The sequence below is a fragment of the Leuciscus leuciscus genome (assembly GCF_965113295.1).
Source record: "Leuciscus leuciscus genome assembly, chromosome: 13".
NCBI classification, from domain to species: Eukaryota; Metazoa; Chordata; class Actinopteri; order Cypriniformes; family Leuciscidae; genus Leuciscus; species Leuciscus leuciscus.
The window spans coordinates 17,624,054-17,646,297 of record NC_138737.1 but is presented as its reverse complement, the minus strand read 5'-3'; the positions used below and the strand labels follow the sequence as shown (position 1 = coordinate 17,646,297).

The following is a 22,244-nucleotide window of genomic DNA, read 5'->3' as shown; positions in this document are numbered from 1 at the left end:
TGAAAACCATTATGTGGCCAAACCAAAGCCTTAGGACACAAAAGAAACGGGTTTGTTTTTCCTGACTCGTAGGAACTTTGTTTGGAACATGGTCTTGATAACAGCCCATTTGCTGTGCGAAACACAAGGCTATCTGGTTGAAAAGGTCACTCAAGGTAATTTCGGGTGAGGAGGCAAACAATACTATATTTCATTTGGTTTTATGTGCAGTCTGAATCCTGAGGTTGTGTTTTTTCTTACACAATTGAAAGAGCCTTATCTTACAGTTGACATTTTTTCCAGTTTACAGTGTTGTCGTTCAGCACATTTCACAGTGGAACTTTTCCCGGTAACATCTGATGACGGTTATACGCCTTGTAATTTGCTGCTATTAGCAAATGCACCCGGATTGTTTGGTGAAGGGTGCGGCACGGGTGGCTACTCTGAAATCCACTGGCAGCAAACAGGCCTCATTTTGGCTGAGAGCTCCACCTCCTTAACGATAGTATGTCTACGGCAGAGAAAATCCCACACTTTGATGTTCTTTCAGGGTGGCTGAGTTTTATAACATGTTATAACTAGATCGGAGCTGAAGTCAGAGCTCTGAGCTCTCAGCACCCGCAGTTACATTATAACCAATGATTTGTTTGTAGACCAATTACAGCACAACCACGGCGTCTAATCCTAGTCTGTTTTTTAAGTTTCTTCCCCTTTTAAATGGTAAAATAAATCTTTCTTTTGTTTTCTAGTCCACATATCACGTTCCTGTCTCAAAGCGTGCTAACGGGTGAGAGGAACCTCTGTGGGGCAAGAGTGTGCCATGAAATCGCCCATTCCTGGTTCGGGCTGGCCATTGGAGCGCGGGATTGGACGGAAGAATGGATCAGCGAGGGTTTTGCCACTTATTTAGAGGATGCGTTCTGGAACCACGTTCAGAAGGTATCACGATAAACTAAAGTTGAATCTTTGAACGCTTATTTGCTGCCAATCTAAGTTTTCATCCTTATACCCCCCCCCCCCCCCCCCTCCCCCCCTCCCCCTTCACCTCTCAAACAGTAAAGCTCCCAAAAAAAAAGAAAGAATCTTATGCAGCATGCTTGCCAAAATTCATTACACACCTATTAGAGCACTTGCTGACTGGTCAGAGTGTAAAATGAGTTTAAAATTAAATGGAATTTTCTGCATTAACTGGAAGACTTCACTTCCTGTAATGACTGAGATAGCTAATAATGAGACACAAACTCAAGCTTGTGAAGTGTGATTGTGCGCCGCATCAACACAGTACTTCATTCAGAATGTATTTATAATCTGTGTTTACCGGTTCTGAATTGAAAACTATTGTTGTGCTAATGGAATGTTTCCAATATGTCTTAAGAATCAACAAGCTGCATTTTAAGATGAAGTGTGTAATTTTATTGATGTTTTAAATTACTTTCTCTTATCCCAGTTCAATATGCAGAGACTGCTATCAGTGGGTCATTCATAGATTGATTCCCCTGAAGAGTATAAACTCTGGGGCTTTTTGGTGCTATTTTTTTTTTTTTTTTGGAGCATCCTGAACAGCCCGACAACAGACGTGCTGGCTTAACCAATGCCGGGGCTATCTGTTTGTCTGACCAATTACTGATGGGGGAGTATTTGAAGACATCTATTCCCTGAAAACAATAGTTAGTTCCATTTGATGACGCTAGTGGTGCAGAAATGACACACTTCACCTTTAAAATGAAACTTTTGTGTTTAGACTCACTTAATTTGCAGTTGTTTGATTTGTTTTGTTCACTTTTTTGTCTTCCCCAGTTTGGTTGTAGAGAGGCTGAGGAGCAGAGACAGTTAAAAGCTCTGCTACGCTGGAGGAGACTGAGCGATGAGTTACAGAACTCTGAAGTAGAGCTGCAGGTCCTCAGGTATGATTGGCCATGTCTGTCTCTGTCTCTCTCTCTCATTGCTTTGCTTTCCTCCTTCTCTAACTTTCAATCTCTAAGTGCATATACTCTCAATACTCCTCATGCAAGGGCTTATCCATCATCTGCACATACAAAAGGCCACGATAGAACAAGTTAATTTTTAAGAGAAGTTTTGAAACTAACATGTTTCTCAGTTACAAAGTTGGCTTAAAGTAGTGTTTTGTAATTAAAATAGTATTTGTAATCAAATAGGGCTAGGCAACAAACTCAAGCTCCTCTGACATTTCTCTTTAAAAATCCTAATTTTAGACTTCCGGTTTTGTCAATACTTCATGTGTCGGGTCAGGGTTCCACCGCAAATCGACTCATGTACGGAAGCCAGTGATTCTAGTTTATAAAGTTATAAATATGGATATTTTTTTCTTACAAAAATGCATCACTTCGCTTCAGAAGGCCTTTATTAAGAAGGCCCTTGGATTACTTTTATGATGGATGGGTGTGTGTTTTTTTGGGGCTTCAAAATCTTCAAAATCGATAAAAAAAACAAAAACAAAAACTCAGATTGTGTTTGGCTGAAAGAGGAAAGTCATATACACCTAGGATGACTTGAGGGTGAGTAAATCATGGGATAATTTTAATTTTTGGGTGAATTAACCCTTTAAGTCTTATTTAATATCTGCAATCTGATTCCCACATTTTGCATTTACTGACATAATTTGTCATAATTTGAGAGACATTTTGACTGATGAAACATGAAGACAATAAACATATGATTGAGACAATATATGGTTTATCTGTGTTCTTCTAGATATCTCTGGTATTTTCAAAATAAAATATATTTATAAGGAGATGCTAATCGACAGAATTGATCACTGTATAGAATATTATAAAATAATATCATTTCTGTCTCATTCTGTGATATGAAGCCACGTCGTCAGATCACAAAAGAAAGTTATTTCAAACACACAACTGATGTTATGAAGTGAGTTGTAGTAAAACATAATTCATTTTTATTTATTTTAAAAAAATGTAATTTGTTGAACGACAGTTTTGTAAATGCTTCTCATTACAAGTTTGGAAAGATTTGTGGCACGTGTTGCTTTTTCAAATTACAAATTGTCAAACTCACAGCGCTGCAGAGATAAAGCAGCATTTACTGTGATTCAATCGATCCTTTGATCACAGTCCTGCACCTCACTATGAAACATGCTGCACATATACATAATTAATTCATTAGCAGCCTTTGCGATTACTTTGACTATAAGTTATTCTCATGCTTTTTGTTGATGTCAAATGTCATCAAATACATAAAATCTAACTATATAGTAATATTTCCACAATGAATCTGTCACATGGTAATATATATGGCTAATACTTGCATTTGTTTGGCTAAATCACAATTTTTTCCTATTTTCAGCCTGTCATGTTAGTTTTGTGTATTGTTGGACCTATAAAGTTCATGGTAATAAGCAGTGACATATGTGTAACTAATGTTCTGTTGGAAAAATGATGGTGAAATACCATATTTACGCGATCAAATTTCCAGGTAAGCTCAAGATTTTAACGAGAGCTTAAAAAAGATATGACATTTCAACTGCACAGAATAATTTCGAGCATGTCATTGCATGAGTATTATTTGATATGAGATGTAATGTAATTTTCTCATATGAAGAGCACAGTATCACAAGGTTTTATGTAGGTTTGTGGTAGGAGTAGATCACCTTGGCTTAACTTTTAAGAATGAGAAAATGAGAGAGAGCGATAGAGCTTGTCAGGAATTCAGCTGTCACAATACCAGCAGGTTTTGAGGATCCACCTGACAGCATGTGTCTGGCCCTTCCTCCGCTTTAAGGGGCCCACACCCACTATAATCTCAGGGATAAAATGTTCAGACAGTCTGGAAGAATGCCCGTCTTGTGAATAAAACATAGAAATGTCTTGTAAACTATTCGGTAAGTAATACTATGACAAGGAAAACATGCCATTCAAATCTAGGGCATTTTCAAAGATCAAACAGTAGAGCATAGCACTTGCAAGGTCACGGTTTCAGCTCTCAGGAAATACAAGAACTGATCAAATGTATACCTTGATTGCAGTGTAAATCACTTTGGATAAAATTATCTGCCAAGTACATAAATGTAAATGTAAGGCCGAAACTTTCAGCAAGTATGTGTATGCAACCGCGAATGCTTGGACAGTGGGTGTACTTGCATTCAATTATTAGCTTCCAGCCACGCAAGGTCAGCTTTGTATGTAGTTGCATTGCAAAATGTGGCAGAACGCAATTCATAACTGTAAGCAAGTATGTGCGCTATCCAATTGCTCCTGGCTGCGTTTCAGTACTTGTGTGAAGTATGTTTCTGGCCTAAAGGCCTATTCACACCTACAAAAAATATTTTAATGTCGGTTAAAAAAAGCATTAAAAGCATTCAAATGTTTATTTTCTCATTATCACTTGTCTGTTCAAAATGTCTGTCCAATCACTGGCATGTTTCAGCTGCGTTTCAGCACTTGCTTGAAGTATGTTTCTGATATAAAAGTCTGTTCTCAATAAAAAAAAATGTGTGGCATGCACATGCACACTGTTCAGATGTGGAAAAAACGGCAGATGGGCTGAATGAAAATGCAAATTCACTCTGACAGTAGGTGGCGCTTATGGAAAAGTTTAAATACATACAGAACTATCAGCTAAACAATGTTATTTACATATGTTTTCAAACAGCTATTATGATTTTTGTATTTACTATAGTGTTTGTCAAACATTTTTTACTTTCTTTGGTGTGTAATGTAGAGCATGAAAAAGCTCTGCAAAGATACAAAGGACAGAGTTTACGCCAAAGAGTTATTCTCTATATCAGTAAGCGCTGTTTCTGAACTCTCTGAAATGCCTCTATTGTAGTCTTGAGTTTTCTTCAGGGAACGTATATTTCACAATATCCCTCGTTTAAATAATTAATACCCAAGGCATACGCAAAAAAAAGAAAGAAAAGGGATGAGGCATAGTTGAGTTGCATTAGTAGTGTGTTGGAAACTTGCGGTTACGGTAAAGGAGTTGCAATTTGAAACAAGCTTAAAATGGTTGACCAATCAACACAGTGGTCCAGCCGACCAATCAGAGCACATTGCGCTTTTCGGAAGGAGGGGCTTCATTGAGACCGGGAACTATACAGAGTGTTACTGACAGACTGGGTAGAGAGGAGCTGCAACAATGTAAAATATGTGCAAAATAATGTTTTCAAGCATGAAAATCTATTTTAATAACCCCAAAAAAACTAAATCAAGACTTTGTAAATGGAATAATATGGCCTCTTAAATTGTTGCCCTCCTTACATAGATTACCAAGAAACTAATGTCAAAAGTAAAAGTTATAGCCGATACATTGCTTTAGACTACAAACTGTGCTTGCGTTCAACCATTTTTTACCATATTTTACAACTAAACCTTATTTCACCATGATTGTAGTTGTACAAAAAAAAACAAAAAAAAAAAACATTTCCTCAACTGGGAAAAAGACATAGGGGAGGCGCCAGTCATTCTCATTGATTTTGACACTCGAGAATATCTGTTTATTTGTTGGTCCATCTATGCATCCGTCTGGAAAGGAAGGCTACCCATTGTGTTTGATAAATACCTGTCACCCTTTTCATTGGACAGCTGTGGGCACTTCCACAAACACATGTAAAAGCCTGTGTGACTAGGAGGAATAATACATGCCTTTTAAAGGAGCTCACCCTTATCACTCCCTCCCATACAGAGGGAGAGAGAGAGAGAGAGAGAGAGAGGGGAAAGGAGGGAGACATTGCTCTTTATTTTTGGAGGGGAACCAAATGTAAGCATCAATAATGTACAAGCACAAGTGAGTGTCCCAAATACAGCTAGAAGGTAGCTGAAGCCATTTTGACTCCTTTAGACCTGTAACTGGATCCTGAAGAGGATCTGAAGCGGCAGCTTGACATGAACTCACAGATTGTTGTTGTTTTATGTAAATGAGCAGCTTGTTAATAATAATGATCATTTTCATTCTTATTAATTGATAATGTATTATTTTGTTATTTTGACTGGCAGACAATAAAAATGGGTAAATTATATTATTATTAATTTAATTATTATATGTATTACATTCATCATTTTGAGTGGTGGATTATAGCACAGGTGAAATCCTGTACAGTTCATTGGAGGAGGGACATGAGGGACCAGAATATCATAGAGACATGAAAGGAGCAACCAGAACACTCATCATAGTGGCTAGTTTTGCACAGGCAATCACCACTGTTATTTTGTTCAGGAAATGTAAAGTTTTTCTGAATAAGCTTTCCTGGTTAAAAGTATTAGTGAAAAACAGTTTTTTTCCATCTCCATAGGCTAGATCTCCATATATGGGAAAACATCTGTCCCTCTTACCAGATCTTGCTTTACTTTCTCTGTGGAATTTTACAGCGTAGACCTGCACTGTGTGCACATGCTCCCAGAGATAAGGCATTAGAGCGTGATCAATCATACTGAAGTTTATCAGGATCAAATCTGTGACACAAAGAAACAAACAAAAGCAGGTTATGATGGCTAGAAAAACACTGCACGCATATAGCTACACGCCCATTTGTCTGCAAGAAAAAAGTAAGAATAAATGCTGTTGTCTGTGTTAGCGGCGCCTGAGTATCGACCAAATCTTTACAAGAGCCTTTTATTGGCAAGACCAGTTAATCTCCTGAAGAAGATCAATAGTTTTTAACCGAGGTCGTCATTAAATGCAGAGATGGCCAACACTCAAAGCTCTGTTTGTCTCTTGCAATATACAGTACCTTTGGCCATAAGGAAGGAAACACTCGAGTTGTGAGAATGCAGCCTGTCTGATGCTTTACATGTCAGTGAGTGTCCTGAAGATCTTTAAATATCTAATATCTAAATTTGGTAGTTCCTATTATGATTAATTGGTTGATTGGCTTGTCTGTGTTTGCATACTCCAGACAGACTGTCTGTGCATTAGTGGTTGGGATTTAGTGTAACTGTCCTTACGAGCAAGTCATTGAATCATTCATTCAACCGAATTGTTCAAAACATTGATTCATTCATGCTGATTCCATACTCTCTTTAAATTAATACTTCAAATTTCCTTTTTCCGGGTGCTTTTCACCTATACTGTTATTTGAATTTGGACATACTACTGTTTTCGCATACTGTTTTTCAGGGAAGTAGGGATATCGGATGCAGCTAAGTTTTTATGAGCGAGTCATTGCTTCTTACTCAAATGATATTGCTTAATATATATTCAATTCAATGCATCTTTATTGTAAAAAAAAAAAAAATGCACCTGTCTCGTGACTTGAATCATACAGTAATCTTAATGTGCACTCATGTAACAAAGAGCCATAAAACGCAGCATTACTGTTATCTATGGTGCTATAGAAAGAAAAAGCTATCCGGGACGTAATGGTTTCATAAATGCAATTGTTTATACACTTAGTAAACTGTTAAGAGGTCTTAATGTATGCTGATGTAAGTATATTCCTATCCAGAGTGCTGTAGATGCAGCACTTTGCATTAAAGAGATCACCAGTAGCGGCCTTTGCTATGTTTCACCCGTTCACTTGAAACGGGCCTCACAACTCAAGGCTTGTGCTTTAAAAAGAGCCCCACCCCCATCACGATTCGCACACACCATGGTTGGAAATGGTCGGGGCCTGGTGCAAAAATGTCAAGATATATAGGGCAAAATTCTTTGCTGTATGAGTTTTTGTTTTTAAGATTTATAATAGCCTATATTATACATTCAGAATTCAGGATATAGAGTGCTGTTTTCCGGAACATCGGCACTATTGCAAATCTGAAGCTTATTGATTTTATACAACAGTGAAGGGCTAAAAATATATACTATATGGCATCTGAAATTTGTGTAAATGTACGTTTATTACCGGCTTTTTCCACTTTCGATGTTATTTCTAGCGAGAAATTGCTATTGTAGCAATTAAATATTTGCTTAGTTACCACCAAAGCTTGCTCTATTTTGTTGTAGATCATTAAACCGTTATGCTGCCTCAGAAGTCTGTCCGAAATATTTTTTGTGATGTACCTCCATGCGCAAACACTGCCTGCAAAGTCATTGCCTGATAGGGCAGCGAGGCAACAAGCTTTTGGATTCAGTCACTTGCTTTGTCCCTGAATGAATCAGCCGTTTTGAACTGATTGTTTGACTGAATGATTGAATGACTCACTCATTAAGACAACGATTTGCCGCCACCTACTGGCAGTTTTAGTTTCATTACATTTTTTCCCCCATCATTTTATTTTTCTATATTTATATCTTGCGCCTGCGATAAATTATTCCTGCACTCCACCATGCTGCAAGAAAGACTGTCCGCACTTGCCCAGATGTCAATTGAACACGACATTATGAGATTGCTGGATAAATATTTTCTCTTGATGTAGCTTATTCCTATGTTCATATTGTATTACTAATTCCTATTAAATCACTTATCTAATCCCTGTTATCTCATTTTTATTGCTTTGCTCTCAAGCCTATCATTGTCTCTAACGTAGTGGTAAGAAAGTCAGACTGATTACCCGAAGGTTGCGGGTTTGATTCTCAATACAGGCAGGAAATGACTGAGGTTCCCTTGAGCAAAACACTTAACCCCCAATTGCTCCCTGGGCGCCACAATAACAAATATTTTTGCTGTTTGCAGTGTGTGTGTTCACTGTTCACTACTCACTACCCCTAATATGTGTTCTCACTAACTTGGACAAATTCCGAGTATGGGTTTCCATACTTGGCCTTCACATGTCACTTTCTTGGGGCCTTCGACTGTTTCTTCGAAATGGGCCTCCGAAATGCAAATGCCAACTCTGCAGACCACAGTCTGATTCATGTGGTGTTTGTGTGTTTGCATATGTATTTGTTCACAGGCCCAATAAAGAGAACACAGGGGAAGTGAGCGAGTCAGGTGCGTCACTAGTGAAACATGCCCTCAACCCAGAAAAACCCTTCATGCAGGTGCACTATCTGAAGGTACGTCTGATAGCTCAAAGTGCAGACTCTGGGAAATCCTCTGGGTTATGTAGAGTTGCTCTCTCTCTCTTTCTTTCTCAGGGCTACTTCCTCTTGAAGTTTCTGGCTGATCAGGTTGGCGAAGAGAAGTTCCTGCACTTCTTCAAAGTGTTTGTGGGAAAATTCCACGGGCAGCTCATTCTGTCTCAGGTGAGTGTGTCCTGCACAGGAGCGGTGTATTAATTTTTAGCCTGAACGCAAATGTAGCTTTTAACCTCACTGTCATTCCATCAGCTTGTATCAGAGAAAGTATGCACCAGTTCCCCTAAAGGTGTAATTGTTGACTTGATTTGACGCATAGCTGCATCCAGGGTTCAAAATTAACACTCACAATGCACCAAATGAGATTTCAAATTGCTTCTGGTAAATATAGAAAAGAGTTAATAGCTATTTGGCTAGTAACTTTATTAGGAACTGCAAAATAATAATAATTTCCTCTCAAAGCGAATTTGTCAGTGAAATGACTTGAGGTGAGGGGAAGCTGTTTTGATCTAGGAAATAAAGTTTTTACATTGTCTTACTGTTTACAAAATTGATCCACCTCAAGTGAGTGTATACATTTTTTATGTAATTTTTATTCATGTCTTGTTTTCATCCAGTCATATTTGAAAATTTGGATAAAAATACCTGGATGCAAATCTCTGCAATGTACTGGCACAGCTTGCATTCTTCTATAAGCTTGTAGTGGACAGTTTATCATCAGAAGCTTGGGTAACACTTTATTTTGATGGTCCCTTTTAGACTTTTTTTATTACATTTTTTACCATAAGTAACATTGCACCTACATGTCCACTAACTCTCATTAGAGTAGTGTAGACTCTCTGCTTAATATCTGCTAACACTTTATTGTGATGGTCCCCAACAGACATTCTACTGACTATTAGTAACTTTGCAACTACTGTACATGTCAACTTATTCTACTAACCCTAACCCTACATCTAACAGTCTACTAATACTCAACTAATACTCTTATGAGAGTTAGTTGACTTGTAGGTGCAATGTTACTTATAGTCAACTAAATGTCTTAGGGGACCATCAAAATAAAGTGTAACTGAATCTTGTCTATGATGTATAAAGGTTTTTTCCCCTCCAGAAAATCATGTGGCAACACTTATATGAAGTATCCCTCATATTATGCCACCAAAATGGAAATATGATCACAAATAGTCTACATAATTTTGTGGCAGGTGCTGTTTCATAGAGAGATACAAAGAGCTTACTATTTTCTCAATTTGCTTGCCACAGAGTGCAACAGTGGATGTCCACTTTTTCAATTGCCTTGGTTCCGGAAGTATTTTGACCTTTTTTTTTCACTAAGTCTTCATTAAAGATTTGAATCAAAACATTACAAACTATGATTTGAAGCAAAAAAGTAAATCGGACAAAAAGACAAAGGTACAAGAGTGTGTACTTTACAGCTTTAACCAGAGAAAAAACTATAATTCTATGAAGCACTGTGATTGACAATCGAAATAAAATGATGAATGAATATAAAACTTGATTTAAAGATGTTGAATATGTATATAGAAACAATTATTTGTATATAATATGTATATTTTGCAATGAACATAAAATATATTAAGTCGTTTGAGAGTGTAGGAGACTTGATCACAGTAAAATAGGTCTGTCTTTAAAGGTTTTTAAGTTATCATTAAAAATCAATTCCCCTATGGAGAAAATTAATGGGATTGTTTTTTTTTTGCTCCCGGAGGTCGACTGTTGAGCTCGATTGCCAGTTTTGGACCTTGGTAGTAGGCTAGTGGAGAAATACATTAAGACATTTCAGTATTTTTTTTTTTAAACACCGTATGCTCTGCTTGAAGCTTTGATATTCACACGCTGCTTTTCATTTATACTGTGGTCTGTCTCTTGTAGGATTTCCTGCAGATGCTCCTGGACACATTTCCAGCAATGAGCAGGTATGATGAAATGGTGTCAACATTGGCTTTCAAAAACACATACTCAGTGAACTCCTCAGCTGCTCTGCCTTTATTATTAGTGTGGGGAACTTTCACTGTAGGTATTTAAACCAGACTCTGCAGGAATCTTTCTTTTCCAGCTCTGCCTCAAATGATTTTTCCACTGGTTCTCTTGCCCAAACTCACCCGTTGTATCATCAATATTTATTTTCCTTTTTCACTGTTTCATCATTTTCATGTTGACATAATGTTGTTATTAAAACTGCCCCAAAACGTATTATATAGAAGAAATATGAAGAGACTTCTTTGCCCTTCATAATCTTGTTATGCTTTGTGGCCAGTGGGAAGTCTAGAGTAGTTCTGATCTTTTTCATGGTGAATGATAGAAGTGTTGAGTTCATGCTGCTTCATGCTTCAACTGTGCATATTCACTGCTACCGTATGCTAGCAGAAAACACAAAATGCACATCTTTAGTGAGTTATTTATATAGTGAGTTATGTCTTTGGATACCATATCAGATATCAGATCTGTACATTAGGCATTGCTGTGTAAATTGAGCTGTGTTTTGTTAATGGTAATACTATAGTCAAACAACAATATAATTTTTATTTATTTAATTTATTCTTTACTTGTTTGAAGCAGTGTTTATTTTAATACTGTATGTGTACAGTAATACCGTTTTTATTTTTAAGTTGTTAAATAATTAATAAAAGCACTTTGTTCAGGAGCATTATGGATTTTAACTAGCATTGGTTTTGACTATGTTGGTACCATGGCAAATTGTAAAACAATCAGCTCTCTTCCTTTTCTCTACTACCTGCGATCTTCATTTCTTCATCTCTCTTCATTTCTCCTCTTCTGTTTCACCTGTCTCTCTTTCGGTTTCATGTAGTCTCCATTTGCTCATTAAGGCCTAGCCACTGGCTGATGATTGATTAAATTACATTAAACTGAAAGGTAAGGGCGTTCAATATTTGTGTCTGCTGCTCAGAAGTGTAAACATTCATGGCGGCACAACGCTGGAACGGCAGACTGATGTGGTGAAACAATCACAGATGGGCCTCCTTGTGTCAGATCAAAGACAAATCAATGCTTCCATGGCAAACCGTTCCTCCTACACCACCCCCCAGTTAAGGAAGTCCACGACAGCTTCTGTTAATGTTTGCCTGACTCACTTCAGATATCTGTGCTTTACATGTCCCCCTTTTTTTGTTTCTATTCATGTTCTCAGCAAATTAACATTCCTTGTTTGACAAAAAATCCCTTTTAGACATACAGTACATTTAGAGAGTCACCTGAGCCATATGTACTGTACCAGAATATAGTATAGGCTTGAGGTGAGAGTGGGCTAATTTCCCTCATGCCAGTAAACAACCACCTATCAACCACCAAAAACACCCTAGCAACGAAACACAAACATAGCAACACGCTGGCAGCCACCCACAAAACCTTCTTGGATGCGACTTTTGCATTAGCAGTGTGTTTATAGTGCAAGTTCAGAATGCTTTTTAAGTTTCCTTCAGAAATTTACCATGATTTTACTATAATTACACTACTATAATATACTATTTAGTATAGTGACTGTATTATTTTCAATCAATATGTTTATTTTTATTTCAAATGAGGCAGTGGTAGTTATAGTTATATTGATCTGACCATATGAATGACTATCTTTGCATATCACAAATTATCTATGCTTATTATACTATGAACAGTTTTCTTAAAAGTTTATGAGAAGATCCTTATAAAAATGGCCAGTTACCATAATATTCTCCAAAATACCAGCAGTTACTACAGTTATTTTTACTTCATTACTGTTAACACTTTGTTTGCAGTCATCAAAATAATGCATAAAACAAAGGGATAACATAATTTTGAAAGCTTGAAGATGATCACATTTTAAGGGGCATTGGGTAATCAATAGTATGCAGCATGCTTTCCATTTTAACTAAGTTAGAAGTTATTAATTAGACATACAGTGGCTTGCGAAATTATTCAAACCCCTTCGTTATTTTCACATTTTGTTATATTGCTGCCTTATGTTAAACTACTGAACAACCAGGACTCTTCCTAGAGCTGGGTTCCTGGACAAACTGATCAATCGATAGAGAAGGGTCTTGGTTAGAGTGGTGACCAAGAAGCTGGTAGTCACTCTGATGGAGCTCCATGATCATATATGGAGATTTACAGAAGGATAAAAATCACTCCACCGATCTGGGCTTTATGGCAGAGTGGCCAGACTCAAGCCTCTCCTTAGTGCAGACACATGAAAACCCACTTGGAATTTGCAACAAAAAAAAAAACCTAAAGGACTCTTTCAGACTGTGAGAAACAAGATTCTCTGGTCTGATGGACCTCAGTTCCAAGTGTCATGTATGGAGGAAACCAGGCAGTGCTCATCACCTGCACAATACCATCCCAACAGTAAAGTGTGGTGGTAGCAGCATCATGATGTGGGGCTGTTTTTCAGCGGCAGGGACTGGGGGACTTGTAGAGTTGAAGGAAAGCTCAACGCACCAAAATATAGAGTTAGCCTTAATGAAAGCCTAGTCCAGAGCATTCAGAACCTCGGACTGAGCAGAAGGTTCACCTTCCAGGACAATGACCCAAGCACACAGCTAAGACAATGCAAGAGTGGCTTATGGACAACTCTGTGAATGTCATGCCCAGAGCCTGGGCTTAAAGCCAATCGAATATGTCTGAAAATGAAAATGTCTGTCTACCAACGGTCCCAATCCAACCTGACAGATCTGGAGGATCTGAGGAGAAGAATGGCAGAAAATCAGCAAATGCAGATGTGCAAAGCTTGTCACATAATACACAAAAAGACTTGAGGCTGTAAAGGTGCTATAAGTAAGTACTGAGTTAAGGGTTTGAATACTTACAGTTTTTCCTTTTGAATCAATTTGCAAAGTTGTTGTTTTTTTGCTTTGTCATTATCATGTATGGAGTGTAGATTGATGTGGGGAAAAAAGTAATTTAAAGTAATTTAACAAGACAGCAACATAAAATGCAAAAAATAAAATAAAAATGAATACTTTCGCAATGCACTGTGTATAAAAGCATGACTAATCATATCAGAACGAACAGTGTTTACATGCACTATTAAGTGTACTTCACAGGTTCTTTTAATTAGCATTCATGTTTCATCAAATGAATCTCAGCATGAATTTGAATATTTGCTTGTAGAATGAGCCTTGCTTTTATTCTGCAACAACATGCTGTGGCACGACAGCGCTGTTATTTAGTAATCACAGTCCGGTGAGCTTAGTGATTTGCTCTGACACTGAGGGCTTTTCCCTCTTCAATGCTGGGATGGAAATTTCCATCCTTTTCATTTGTCATCACCTTAATGTGCTCAACTGTTGTGTCAAAGGGCCTCAAGTGTTGGAGACACACTGTTCCTGTCTGAGACAGTCCATTTAGTTGATTATATGTGCTTTGTGTTTGTGCGTGTGCGTGTGCATGTTTGTGTCTGCGCTCTTGCACATTAACAAGATTGATTTGGAGTAAGTGGTGAATGGCTTCAATTACTGCCAGAGAAAAAAATACTTTGAGGGGAAAGAAGAAAAGCAAATCTATACAGAGTTGAATTGAAAATCACAATTCAGTTCCAGTTGAATTTTAATTGAGATAGCAAACAGGATTGGAATTGGAATTGGAATTGGAATTTGAAGTCACATTAAAATGGAATAAAAATGAAAATAAATTTAGGTCATAGTGGAGGAACACTTTATTTCCCAGAATGAAATACAATTACTCAATATTTTATATTACTAATTGATATACATTTGGTGTTTTGGAGAAAAAAAGTCATCTGGACATTTTGTGGCATTGTATGGAGAAAAAAATGAAAATGGATTTAATGACTTAATTGTTAGTATTGAACATTGTTTAGGGAAATACGTCTAATTATTCCTTTTTATTCAGGGACAAAATAAGAGAATAATCAATAGTGAATAATTCATTCAAAAAGTTTAATTATTCGGGTTTTGTTGCAAACTGTGTTGAACTGCGATTTAGTCATTCCTCTTCCTGTCATTCCAATTCAACTTCCTGTCGCATGTGGCCAATTCAATTAAAAAGTCTAACTCATGAATTGAAAGAGAGCCAAATCTTAAATTCTGAACTATTCAAAACCCAGGTAGTCACGCACATTGCATGTAGACTTCTTGTTAAGAATGCTTTTAATTTAAAGGATTTACATGATTTTAAAGCACATGAAAGCAAAGCCGAAGTACTTGATCTCCTCCAACAATTACTGAATGTATCACTTTTCTCTTTCAGTCGGGGCATCAGACTTGAAACCATCTTTTCAGACTGGTTAGATACACCTGAAATGCCAGAGGTAAGAAGAAAAAAGCCAAGATCTATTTTGAGATGTTTGGTCATTCAAGCCAGATTATATACTCTATGATTATGCAAAAGGAATAAAAGCAGGCTTGTTACACAACATGTAAAAGATGTATTGGTGCTACCTCTCATGCCTGTCACCCAGAATGTAAAACCGTTTTTAATCCATTTCCTCTTGAGCAATAGAACATAGAGCGCGTGCATATATCTCTCCAGGACTGACACATGGCATGAATGAAGCAGCTTCCCTCTTGCTTTAAGATCCATTTAACCTCTCAAGCATTTCTAAACTGGGCTGCCACAAGCTCTTAAACAATTGATGACTAATATGAAGCCATAAATCTGTCTTTTTCTTTCAGCATTGGCCACTGTTTATTATAGAATTTAGTCATTCTTGTACAGTTTGGAAGGTGATTCACTTCCACACTGAAGATATCATGTTTCCAGCTAGTACTATTGTAGGCTGCATGTGTGGAATCTACTCTCGTTGAATTAAGATTGGAAAATCTTTTTTATGTTTTTTGTGTGTTTTATAACAACCAGAGAAGACCACAAAAGCCTTTCCGTTCATCCATCCTGAGTCTATGTCTCAAAGAAATGCATTCAAACGTTAATCTCTCCCTTCCTGTGCAGTTTGTTTTAGTTTTGTGCTCGATTTACCCTCATTGGCCAACCAGACTGACATGCGGTGCCATTTTCATTGACGCCGCCATTGGATCTAATGACACATGGCTGCCAAAATCAGCACGGGAACAGTTTCACTTTTGGATAAAATCCTTGTTTTTTCCCCCCTGTTTGAAGCCGTTACTTTGGCTTTAAAAACATGTTCTTCTTGAACGTTCCTCTAAATAAATAATGGCAGGAAATAGTCGATCCCCACAATAAACAATCACAGCCACATACACACACACATACAAAAGGGAGGGATGAGATGGGAACGGAGCTCTCTTTTTCATTGTGCTATTTTTAAGATGGCAAACATTTGAGCGAGCATAATAAGTTGCTATATCTGCATTTTGAGGTGGGTTTAAGGCTGGGACAATCTGAATCTCATGACCTCCCTTGACTCCACTCGCTGTGGGTTGCTGCTGAAAGGATACGCTCAGAGCAGCCTACCAAATCCCAATCCTGACATTTACCTTTTGTAGAGAAAAGCAAAGCAGCTTTCAGATCATTAGCTTGGGTGCGACTGTATGGAAATAGCTGTGGTTCAGGACATTAGGAATTCACAGTGGCAAATTTAAGCTGGTTTTAGAGAACTAGAGCTCTGTTCAAAAACCTATGCATGCATCCTTTTGCCTACATAGGACGCTGTCTTCTAAGGCAGAATCCTAAATGTCCTGGAACCTCATAGGCAAACCAATATTGAAACTCACAAGTAGCTCTCTGCACAAGACACTTGACTTGAAATTGATTTCAATAGAATATGATGCTAGCATGTTGCTAAGCTAAGAGCGCAATTACAATTGCGCTAAAAATACATAGCACATACAATTATTGGGAAGAATAATCACTTTTCAAATATGCTGATCTATTTTATGAATATTTTTGAGTTTTGAATTAAATGTTTTAAGAATTTATAAATCACCTGCTTTCTCCACCATCTTGGATTTATGTTTTTTCACTGAGCTTGTCGCAATAGATTTTGGTTTTGTTTTCTCCATGAAGGATACATGCAATTCTGCTTTAGGATTTCGCAAAAACAAGGTATATTAGTGGGATAGTGCACTCATGTTGTTCCAAACCTGTATGACTTCTAAACAGCATTGGACCCCATTGACTTTCATTGAATAATAACTTTTTTTCAAAGTATCTTCATTTGTGTTCTACAGAAGAATGAAAGTCATACATGTTTGGAATGACATGAGGGTGAGTAAATTATTTTGCTGTCACTTTAAGAGACTGTATAAGTTTCCTACCTTTTGTAGCAATCTGTGCGTTGCTACTATTGCCTTAATGTACATGGCTCTAAGCAGCTCTCTAGGATTTGGGACGCAGCATACAGTAGGTGGCATTCACTCCAATGTCAAGCTCACTGCCACTTTAGTGAGCAGATGCAAGTTCATTTCCAGTTATTTTAGGCTTGAAAGAGGAATTGTGTGTGTGTTTGAGGGACGAGTTTGAGTGTGTATTTTTTGTCCACTTCTTACAGTCTGAGTGAGCATGCATATACTACTAGAGCACACAATCTTGTGGTGGGCAGCTTCCTCTTTTTAATAAAAAAGACAAAGATCTGTTTGAGGTAAAATCGTGTCTATGAGTATTAACAAACTCACTAGCGAGCGAATTGCATTAAACCAGAGCTAATGAAATCCCATGTCTCCTCAAGTGCTATCCATCCATATTTTTCTGTGCAAAGCAGTGTAAAAATGTCTGCAAGCCATGCCTTCGTGTCATTTGTTGACATGCTGTCAAGAATCAACACTTGTGTACGAAATTGTACTCAAAATGAGCCATTTTGGGATCATAATTACAGTCGGTGAGGTAGATGATCTTATAATTTACATGCGCAATCTGCTTTTAGTTGTGTAAAGTGTGCATAAACACGAACGAAAACAATAAGCTATGTTTAATTGTGCGCAGGGGGGCGACGACCTTCAGACTTATAGCATGTGCGTAACCTAAAAGAACCTTTTTGATGAACGATTGGTTTGTTCAATGAATTATATAAAGCACGTTAAAACCAGGAATATGTATTAAGAAAGTAAGAAGGATCAGATCATTTGACAGATAATACAGTATAAAAAAATCCATCTCAAGTTCAGACAGAGAGCTGTGAGAGCAGTTAGCACGTCTGTCATCGTAAAAAGCAGCTGTCGCTGTTGTGCCGCCAACACAAGGGCAGCATCCCACTGTTAACTGTTCAACACCAATTTAGTTTTGAGCAGGCCGGTTTTTGGAGTTCATACAGACGTACGAATACAGAAATACTACATTTATCGTATATACTGTCAGCATGCGTGAGATGGGAGTTTGCGAGTACTTTACGAGTTTGGCTGTGAGAGGGGGCTGATTGCAGTGTCTTGCAGGCGCACAAAGGCCTGGCTGTGCCGGGAATGAACCAGGCAATCTGGGCCGTAAAACTGCTATGTGTGGTATCCAAGTTAACAATGGCAGTTTGCAGCCCGAGAGTCAAATTCTGCTCTGCCCACTCTCCTTTCCCGAAAGTGCACACAAGTCACAAAAACACACATACATAGACAAGCACACATATCGCAGACTTTCTCTCTTCCCTGGAGTAGCAAAAATACGTCTCTTTAACTCTTAAAGTGGCTAGTAAAGTCATGCACGCACATAAAGACACATGAGGAGAGATGTGCTACTTTTTCTAAGACTTAACATTTTTGGAAAAATAAAATGGCCAGAAAAATGTATAGACTTGCATTTAAATAGGAACCCAAGCCATATTTAAAATACTTTTTCTTTTCTTTTTGTAGGTTGACTGTTCATAGTTAGACTGTGTCCTAACCAGACGTGACACAACATTTTATATGTTAATGAGAGTTTTTGTCCTAACCATCTGTGACGGCAGGATGCAATGTTCAAAACAGGTTTCGACTGATTGTGTTTTGGATAATTTTAAAATGGTTTAATTTGAGTTCTTTGTGCATGACTTTAATAGCCATAATGAAATGGATAAGGTATAATTTACTTCAGATCTTGAAAATAAATGAACGGAAACAGGGACATTCAAACTTTGTGATTGAATAAACTTGTTTAGTTCAAAGATTTAATAAGTCATTGATTATTTACAATAGTATTATTTTGAATAGCGTGGCAAGATTTGATTGTTAACTGAAATAAAGTAATATAACTTGATAAACTATAATTATATTTTTTAACATACTTATTACTATGCAGAAAAATACAACAATAATATACACAGAGTAAAGACAAACGCCCAAAATAATCTGACTGGACAAACTGAAAAATAAATTAAGATAAAACTAAAATAACCCTGGTTTTCACCCTTGCTATAAGTCAGATTGTAATCAGATAAATCTGATTTTTTGCTGCCTGTCTGAACAAGACTTGAAGCATATGGGCTCTTTTTAATCTGAGCGAGTAAATAACCCCCTAGCAACCACTCAGTCACATAGCAACACCTTGGCAACCACCCACAACACTGCACATTTTCTTCCGAAGATGTAAAAATGCACGTGGTAACAAAAAAGTACTGTGATATTTCTTGAACTACCTTTGATATACCATGGTATATGAATGTACTAATAACTTATACCATCACTTGACTTTTTTGTAATTGACAGGGATCTGTTTTTCTCCTCTTATCTCCCACATGTTTCTTATTACCTGTGAGAGGCCGTGTCAGCCTGTCTGTGAAATCCTTCTATACCTGCCTTTGTGTTTACACACCTCTATGCACACACAGCTCATCAGTTTTAAAGAGACAGTCCTCCTGAGAGCAGTGGCCCCGAGAGAAGTGTGTGTGCGTGCTTGCGTGTGTGACGGAGAGCGAGAGAGAGAGAGAGAGACATACGGCCCCTCCTCTGACTGCACAGGGAGTGAACACTGTTGATTACAATGAAGCTCCGCTCACAGACCTTTTACTGCCGTCTGCTCCCCCCCACGCACACCTCATCTCTCTGCCTCCTCCTTTTCTCACTCGCTCCCCTCCTTTCTCTTTCCTCCCTCTCTCAGTGAGGGAAGGTATTCAGTGCGCCGTCGGTGCGAGCTTTAATAAGGTTAAGTGCAGAGCGAGCGTGCGGAAGATCTCAAGCACGGATCTTTAGAGGAGAACTCCTCCGTTTCAACTTAATAAGGGGATTTTGTCCTCGGTTTGATACTCGTGCTCCTGGTCGCAGAGCTCGCCGTGTCGAGTGGTTAGTTCCCATCAAGGAACAAGTGATTCTCTCTCTCTCTCTCTCTCTCTCTCTCTCTCTCTCTCTCTCTCTCTCTCTCTCTCTCTCTCTCTCTCTCTCCACTCAACATTCTGCTGCTCTCTTCCTCTTGTTCAGTGGCTGAGGGACTCCTGCTCAGAATGGTTGCGGACTCCAGCGGTGCAAGAAGTCAGAGAAGAGGTAAAGCACTTTTTTTAACTCTTAAAGCTCCCATTGAACACCTGTTTATATCTTACTTCCCTTGAAGATTAATAGTTCATCATGTATGACCTGTAGCACTTCATTTACTTAATTCAAGAGCTTTTGGTAACTTTTATAATTGTGGATCTTCTGTTTTGAGAAAGTATTTGAGAATGCTTGTGGTTCGAATCGTCTTTATTGTGTAATTGCGGATCGTATTTGCTGTTTCTCGTACCTGCAGCATCACTCAGTGGCTAAGAGAGGAAATCACAGTGTTAGAAGGTGTATTTTGTGTTGAAAAGTAAGGGATTTTACCCTGATGCTCTTTATTGAGTGTCTTTCAGTCATTGTATCTATTTTTCTGATGTTTGAATGACGTCCTTCAGCGTTGAAACTGTTGAATTGAGCTAGTATGTGCGGAGTGCATCATATTCAACTATTCCATTACAGAGAAGTAGGCGAAAAATGTGGCGCGGCAGGTATTTTACGATGTCTTTGTCTCTCTCACCTTCTCACTCTATCTCTATCTCTCTCTCCCGCCCTCCTCTGCCTCTTCCGCAGGTTGCAAAATGGATTCACTTCAGTGGCTCTGGTGGAAAGGGCAGCAAGCGGAAAAGATCAGGGCCCAAGGTTAACTTCAAAGAGGTAAGACCCTGCCAAGCAGGCTTTAAATAGATCTCACCCCACCCGTTTGTCTTCACTGCATCTTTCCTTAATAATTTCCCATTTAGTTCAGTCATTCAGGATTAGGAAACGTCCATAGTTTTGGTTAATCATGCCTAATGATGTCCTCCAACTTCTGCTCTTCTCAGATTGCCCGTTTAAGATTCGCACAAGTTTGCACATAGTTTCGTTGTGGAGCAGGGCTATCAGATTTTAGTACGCAGATGACGCACTGGAGGGCATTGAATGCTGGAGAAAGGTTCACACATACACCCATCTTATGTGTCCGCCCCTTGGCCACCCGACAACAGAAGATAGGTGGGGGGGAAATCAAGGCACGACCTGAAATAGCTTATGGCCGGTGTTTTTTTTATGTGCCGTATCATGTGATGGCAATGAGTCACTCCTTTGGGGTTTAGCTTCAAAATGGCTGATCTCCCGCCAAGGAAGATACCTGTTGCTCATTGAGCGTGTGAGTTTATGCGTGTGCATGAGCATGATGTTTTTGTGTACTCTTTTTCTCTCTGTGTTTATCGAAACTTCGAAGTTATGCGTACGTGTATACAGATTCAAGTCAAGTCTTTACCCAAATTGTCAAACAGTTTGTCTCGCTGAAACTCGCGCACATGTGGAATCTGCACGGCGACTGGCTGCACACCAAACAGTGCGGTCGGGCCTCTATTAAAGTATGTTCACAAATCAGGCGGCAGATTTAGCATCATAAACTCTTGCATGTGTGTGTGCTGGGTGTGTGTATTGTGTGTGCTATCTAGTGGGATTAGGTTATGTCATCTTCAAGTTTCAGCACTGATGTAATGTCTGCGCCAAGATCCTGTTTTTGTCACTTCAGTGGTAGGTGTGTATGTGTGTGTTTCAGTGGCTGGAGCTAAGAGAATATTCTGAAGTACTATAGACATTACTTTGTCTTAGTGAAAAAGGACATTCTTATGTGTCACGTTTTACAGCTGCTACCATTTGTCTTGATGAAGATGTTAACCCTTAGTAAAAGTATAACCATGCAATAGAGATGATGTCAGATGGTAATTCAGTGGTATTTTGATATATAGTGGGATCCAAATGTCTGAGTCCACTGTTTAAAGTATGTTGCTCTTATTATTATTATTTTTTTATATATTTTTTAATTAACAAAATTAATAAATCATTTTAAATAATAGAAAACTTGATATAATATAGTTTAATTTCATTTTAGAATTAGGATTTTGAATAATTAAAACAAAGAAAAGTTATGACATAAATAATATAATGTTATACAGTATTCTTCATTTTATATCATAATTTTTCTTTGTTTTAAGTTTTTCAAAATCCTAAACCTTGAAATGAAAT

At 38.0% G+C, this 22,244-nt stretch overlaps 1 protein-coding gene across 2 annotated transcripts in view; it reads left to right on the top strand.

The window, feature by feature from the left end:
• The window catches only part of aopep (aminopeptidase O (putative)), an 84,558-nt gene that overhangs the window by 17,910 nt on the left and 44,404 nt on the right, over positions 1-22,244 (top strand). For both annotated transcript variants that reach the window (XM_082188248.1, XM_082188247.1), the window contains exons 6-13: positions 729-918; positions 1,777-1,883; positions 8,784-8,886; positions 8,968-9,075; positions 10,801-10,844; positions 15,133-15,193; positions 20,175-20,237; positions 20,799-20,882. In XM_082188248.1, coding sequence (XP_082044374.1) covers positions 729-918; positions 1,777-1,883; positions 8,784-8,886; positions 8,968-9,075; positions 10,801-10,844; positions 15,133-15,193; positions 20,175-20,237; positions 20,799-20,882 — 760 coding nt within the window. The remainder of the gene's footprint in view (positions 1-728; positions 919-1,776; positions 1,884-8,783; positions 8,887-8,967; positions 9,076-10,800; positions 10,845-15,132; positions 15,194-20,174; positions 20,238-20,798; positions 20,883-22,244) is intronic.